Source organism: Aegilops tauschii, chromosome 3, assembly GCF_002575655.3.
Source record: "Aegilops tauschii subsp. strangulata cultivar AL8/78 chromosome 3, Aet v6.0, whole genome shotgun sequence".
Classification (NCBI taxonomy): Eukaryota; Viridiplantae; Streptophyta; class Magnoliopsida; order Poales; family Poaceae; genus Aegilops; species Aegilops tauschii.
This window is the reverse complement of record NC_053037.3, coordinates 25,200,698-25,207,261: the sequence shown is the minus strand read 5'-3', so window position 1 is coordinate 25,207,261 and position 6,564 is coordinate 25,200,698. Positions and strand designations below refer to the sequence as shown.

The following is a 6,564-nucleotide window of genomic DNA, read 5'->3' as shown; positions in this document are numbered from 1 at the left end:
CGCTTACAAGATCGACATCCCACGCGACAAGTACTCCGTGAGCGACATCTTCAACGTCAAAGATCTCTCTCCATACCATGGTGATGAGGATTTCGATCCGAGGTTGGATCTTTCCCAAGGGAGGGGAGATGATGTGGAGCATCCTATGGTCATCCCCATGGACCTACCATCGTCTCATCAAGTGCCAAGAGGACCCATGACACGAGCACGAGCTAGAGCTCTCGAGACCAAGGTGACTTCCTTCCTTAGTGATATCACATATGATCCACTCGAGACATGGCTACTACCTCAAATGAAAATGCTATGCGTGCTCAGGTACCTAGAAGACCCTATCGGAGATGCACATGAAGACGGACAAGTCGCCAAGTCCATGGATGAAGAGAACCAACGGAAAGAGGCAAGAACACCTCCCAGGCCCCGGACATCCGGCCAAGACCCCGGACATCCGGCCCCTGGAAGTGTTACCAGCAGCAAGAAGCCAGCGGCCAAGTCTACAGGGCCCGGACATCCGGCCTCCGACCCAGAAATCCGGCCTCCCCCTCGGACATCCGAACAGGCCTATCCAGAGGACAGAAGAAATGGCACTCCAGCCCGGACACCTGGCCGAAGGCCCGGACATCCGGCCCGTCCCGAGCCGCCGGACATCCGGACCCCGTCTATCCAGAGAGCACCGAGGCCGACCACGCCAGCCCGGACATCCGGCCCAAAGCCCGGACATCCGGCTCCTCCTGAAGGCCCGGACATCCGTCCCGTCGCCCGGACATCCGCCCCCCTGTCCGCGCACAGTAAAGGGCCGAGGCCCATGTACCCCTTCGCTCCCCTAGACTATATATACTCCTTCTCCTCCATCTTTCTAGGGTTAGCATTGGTTTAGCTCATACTTGAGATAGAGCTTTGCTCATCCATACGGATCTACTCCTCGAGAGAGACCGCAGCCCCTCTTCGGAGAAGATCCCCTTGGATTCAAGACCCCCTCTTGGGTGGCCCCATCAAGACCTCCTCACGGAGAAGAACCGGTTACCCTTTGTATCGTCCCTTGTTGATTGTGGATCTTGTATCTCTTTGTGATTCGAGGATCTAGCATATGTGTGACTTATTCTTGTTGGTTTGAGTGATTCTCTTGTGTTTTCCCTCGTGTTCTTCGTTGGGATCCGCTCCTTTCGTGAAAGATCGGCCTTATAGGGTTCTACCCTACATCATATTTCTACTATATACGTAGTATGTGCTTATCTAGATCATAATCAGTATGTTATTAATTCTGTCAATGCCATGTTCATGATTTATTCGTGGATTAAATTAACCAAAAAATTGTTAATATACTCAACAATCCAAAAACCTAATATGTGTAGGCAATTTTTGATCCATAGCTTTGCTGCTGCGCTGAAACCGGATAAGTTTACCTTCGGAGCAGTTCTAAGTGTGATCGGAGGTAAGCTGATTGATGCATATTTACATATGCAGGTTGCAAGGACTTATGGGAGGCGCTCGAATCTTAATTCGGTGCAACCGATGCTGGTAACGAGATGTATGCCATTGAGCAGTTCCACGATTACAGAATGGTCGAGAATTGTTCTGTATTGGAAGGCTCCTGAGATATAATGCATCGTTAAGGAGAATCATGGATGCATAAACACTTCTTGGTATTTGTGAACAACATAATTACACTGACTATCAGGTGTATCTTTCTTTTGGCCTGTTAAATTGACACATTTGTCTCAGTTTCATCGTGCTAGCAAGGAGAATCAGATGTTCTTCCTCATCGCCAGGGCCGACTCTGAGCAAGTGCAAGAGGTGCCACCGCACAGGGCTCCAAATTTTTTGGGGCCCCAACCCAAGTAGGGTCCAATCCATCAGAAAAGATAAAGCTCAAACAATCAGCACATGAGGCGTAGAAACTGATTTGAGGCCCTTTCCCCTCCCCTCATCTTCTTCTCCTCTCGTCTCCCAAGTCCTATGTCCCCGCCGCTCGTTCCTGCTAACACGAGTACAATTTTTAGTCATTCCGACAGAACTAACAAAGGAGAATATCTTGTTAATTCACAGCAAATCTCCCATCAATTTGTTACGGTAAGTACAATTCCCCTTCTATTAGACCTAGATTTATTTGTTTCCCTTCATTCGATATGATTCCATCTAGTCTCCCATAATCCCAATTCATCAAAGACTTAGAAAAATAAGGATTCGAAAAGGCATCCAAGTGTTTTTTTTTAATTTCATACCATAAGTATTGTACTGTTTTTGTTCTATTTCATCTAGAAAGTATATGCTTGGTTATCATAATGAGAAAGTGAGCAGATGAATTCGAAGAATCCCAAAAGCGAGCCATTGACAAAAAAGTGAGTATAAGTGCAGGTTATGATAGAACTTCTCGCGAACTAGCTCTACCAAGTAGCAATTGCTGAAGAACAACCCAATACTTCTGTAACTAGTTGTATATACACAGAGGTCCCGGTCTGTCATCTTGCACCACGACCCCTACCGTGTCAGGGCCGGCCCTGGTCATTGCCATCGTCGCCACCAATAACAAAAATGATGACCAACTGACGAGGCAACTAATAGAGCGTTGGAGCCTTCTTGAGAAGGCAACACACTTGTGATCCAAAGAGAGAGATAGATAGATAGATAGAGTGAGTGAGTGAGTGAGTGAGGGAGGGAGGGAGAGAGAGGGGGGGGGGGGGGGGAGGGGGAAGAGATCGAGGCAGGCAGAGAGGAAGGGACGAAAGAAGGGAAGGGAGATTTTGCAGGTAAACACTGATAGGACAACCGTGTTCTGAAATATAAATAAGATTTGGTGGTGAAGAAGTGAACCATTGTGTTTGTTCCCAATTTGTCAGACATCATTGTATTTGCTTTCAATCTGTCAGACACATAACATTCATGTTGAATGTGTCGTGGGAATTTTTTTTGATAAATATGTGTTTTAGCTCTTGATATTTTCATATGATTGTAAATTTATCCATTTACATATTACCCCGAGAAGTATTTTTAGTTGGGAGATGGAAGTAAGGAAGAAAAGAAAAGTGTTTTAACGATAAAAAAGAAGCCGTCGATGCAGTCAGTTGCAAGCGCACGAGCATTCTACTAGTTAGAATAATGGTGTATTACTAAGAATTTATTATCTAATATAAGGGCGTTACCGTCATTTGTCATGGAATCATGTACCGGCCAGACCCTATATAGAGGCTATCCTTGTATCGTTGTTAAGCTCAGAATTCAAAGCCCAAAGTTTATCTACTTATCTTGTTGCATTTCAGTTCTTTAATTTCCAGTAATTTATCCTGTTCATCTCCTCTATCCTCGTAAAGATCAGATTTTTGTCCTCTCCTCGTCGACGCGGGAGCTGCGACGACGCTCCAGATCCGGAGCTGTCGCTGGTCTCCACCTTGGACCGCTCTAGCGCAATGCGGAGGGCCATCTCCTCCTCGTAGTCGAGCTCCGAGCCGGAGTTGGTCATCATAGTGGATGTGATCGGAATCAGGGAGGGGGAGGAGTGGATGATGCGAGAGAGAGTGAGCTAGGGTTTGGAGCGAGGCGCCCGAATTGGGATTTTCGTGGGACAGTTGCGGGGTCGGTGGTGGGTCGGGCCTGTCAAGCGGACGCGCTCGAGCATGCCCGGATCACCCCATATCCACCCTATATTTGGGTTGGATATGAGGGGTGCCGGTCAGCCCGGCCGTTTATCCGCAGTTGGAGAGTTTCGGTTGGATCGATTTTTTTTGACCGGTAAGTGACCAGATGGTTTGCCCGAGCGTCTGAGACGGATACGAGAGGTCCGGCTTTAGATGCTCTGAGAGAAACAAAACGAGCCATGGAGAACAGACGCGAGAGGATAAGGTTAGCTGAGATGTGTACTATATTTTTTAAGAAGAGTGGTGCTGGCTGCATCCTACGATCACACCCAATGTCCCCATCGCACGTTTCTCGTGTGACCGGCGTAAAACATTTCCCATTTCTCATGGGATGTCATCGGCCAGACTCTATATAAAGGTCTCCCATCCTTGTATCATTGGTAAGCTAAGAAATCAAAGCCAAAGTTTATCTACTTATCTTGTTGTAGTATTTCAGTTCTTTAATTTCCAGTAAATTGTCTTGTTATCATACTACAATTCATCCTGGTCGTCTCCTCTATCCTCGTCAAGATCAGATTTTTGTCCATCTCTCCTCGTCAGATCCATCGGGATCCTGACAGTCGTGTGTACAGGTGCCCCGCCATGAAGTGCCCTTCCGATTCCTCGGCTGGTCGTGATCCCTGGGCTCCTCCTCCCGCTTCTGGCGGTGGCGGCTCCAGCGAGCCAGCCAAGAAGCGGCAGCGGACCTCGAGCTCGAGCCAGGCTGAGGCATCCTCCTCGTCCTCACAGCCTCCGCCGCAGCAGCCGGGGGACGCGAGAGAGGTGCCGGATCTGGGGGAGGACGTGATGTTCGAGGTGCTGCGGCGGGTGGAGCCGCGGACGCTGGCTGCCGCGGCGTGCGTCAGCCAGGGCTGGCGGGTCCTCGCGCAGGACGAGAGGCTGTGGGAGGCGCCGTGCGTGAGGGAGTGGACCGGCCTCGGCTTCTCGGAACAGCTGCTCCGCGCCGTCGTGCTCCCGTTCGGCGGCTTCCGCCGCCTGCACGCCGTCTCCATCCAGGCCCGACGGCGGTTCGGCGTTGGCTGCGGGAACTGGCACGGCGTGCGGACGCCGGAACGGGGGAGGAGGAGGGGGGTGCCGTGGACCGAGCACGAGCACAGGTGAGTATAGTGTTCTTCTGATCTCACTGTCTTGTGAGAGTGATTGCTCTGCTCTATCTATGTCATGCACAAGACTAGTTAGTGACATAAATTTTCTTTCTTGAATTCACCATCAATCAATAGGATTTACATCATCAGATGGCTTTGCTAGCATTTAAAACTTGGCAAATTGGAAGAATAATTCAACCATGGAAGAACTGCTATCTGAAACTGAATAAATTGTGTATGCTCAGTAGGAATTGACGAGACAGTCATGTAGCATGATGTTTGATGGCCATGCAGCAAGAATTCATGATGCATACACTAGTTGCTGAAGCTGATCATATGCTCTGTTCTTTTGGCCAGGTTGTTCCTCTTAGGCCTGAAGAAGTACGGAAGAGGGGATTGGAGGAACATATCACGCAACTTCGTGCAGACGAGGACGCCGACGCAGGTGGCCAGCCACGCCCAGAAGTACTTTATCAGGCTCAGCTCAGGGGTGGCAAGGAGGTCGAGCATCCACGACATCACCACAGTTCACCTGACCGACGACCAGCCTCCCGCGCCGTCCCAGTGATTGATGATCAACCAGTCCAGCGCACCGGCTCAGCGCGGCAACGGGGCAGCACGGCGGGGCGAGCACACCCTTCAGTTCGCCGAGCCGGTCGCTCGGGATGCCGAACTATGGCAGGGTTTGCAAGATCAAGGCCTGCAGTGTGGTCCTCTACATGATCAGCTGGCCGCGAACCGGAGTACGCTGTATTAGAAGATGCAAGCGCATCAGATGTCTAGTGTAATATGGCCCTTGCTGTAGCTTCACTGCCTGTATTATTATTCAAGTAAGTAATTGATTATGGGGATTTTTCAGAACATAGCAGAGAGAGGAGGTATGCTGGTGATGCTTGGTAGTAGTGCATAAGTGCTGGTGTTGATACTGAGAATGTCAGGGGAAAAGGATGCAGATTATGATCATGCACATTGTCAAGTGACTTGTTTTCAATCTTCATGGATCCTGCTTTCTGGTCAGCTCATGCAGCATCTCACACATACTTATCCACATCTATGATCTATCATTCATTCATTCAAGCATATATATACAACCTGTCTCGGTGCTTGCGCCGTCCGTATGTTTGCGAGTGTAATTTTTCCGGACAAACCAAAATGAGTTTGGAGTGACTCATCCAGCATTTACTTGCCTTGCCCATCTGGTCAACTTTTTCCTTGATTACAGCTCTAATTATTTCCAACCTTGTAGATTGACCTTTGCATTGCTTGTGTGCAATTAAGTCCTTTAAACAAATAGAAAATCCTTCTCTTGTATACTCCCTCCGTTCCTTAATATAAGACCTTTTAGCTTTTTTTTATTCGTATGTGTCCAGATATATTTTAGTATGTATGTTCACTCATTTTAGTATGTATGTAGTCAATATTTTGAAATAGCTAAAAGGTCTTATATTAAGGATGGTGGTGGATCCACCAAGCAATGGAATTAGAAATGAGTCAGACTTGCACTAGCTTTGGCATCTCATGCTTTCCATCAACTTTTGCAAAATCTTTCCCTCTCTCCATTTTGGCAGGGATATGAGGCAAATCCCTCTCAACGTTTTGTTTTTTGGCCAACTTGTGTGTTGGGTGCTTGTGCTTTTCTGCCTCTCCTTTTCTGCAAGGGTCAGTGCAGAAATACAAAACCACTCACTCAGCTCTCTGATGATGATGATCATGATGGAGGAGGGACTGTTGTGTCATTAGAAGCTTCTGGGTGTGATGGATGGATGTGGTGTTGTGGTTGCTGCTGCTTCAAGCAGCATTTCTTCAGGCCTGCTGCCTTTCCGTGTCACCTGTACACCGTTCTTTTATTT

At 48.4% G+C, this 6,564-nt stretch overlaps 1 protein-coding gene across 3 annotated transcripts; it reads left to right on the top strand.

Moving 5' to 3' along the window:
• The first annotated feature begins 1,895 nt into the window (after positions 1-1,895).
• On the top strand, positions 1,896-5,731 carry LOC109786639 (uncharacterized). Of its 3 annotated transcripts, none has more exons than XM_073509917.1 (3): positions 1,896-2,067; positions 4,202-4,726; positions 5,072-5,731. In XM_073509917.1, the coding sequence occupies exons 2-3, from the start codon at positions 4,212-4,214 to the stop codon at positions 5,280-5,282; spliced, it is 726 nt and encodes a 241-aa protein (XP_073366018.1). In that variant the 5' UTR covers positions 1,896-2,067; positions 4,202-4,211; the 3' UTR covers positions 5,283-5,731. The 3 variants fall into 3 exon arrangements, with proteins under 3 accessions (XP_073366018.1, XP_073366017.1, XP_020200806.1); XM_073509916.1 differs by lacking the exon at positions 1,896-2,067 and adding an exon at positions 3,780-4,009; XM_020345217.4 differs by lacking the exon at positions 1,896-2,067 and having other exon boundaries at positions 4,005-4,726.
• The last annotated feature ends 833 nt before the right edge of the window (positions 5,732-6,564 follow it).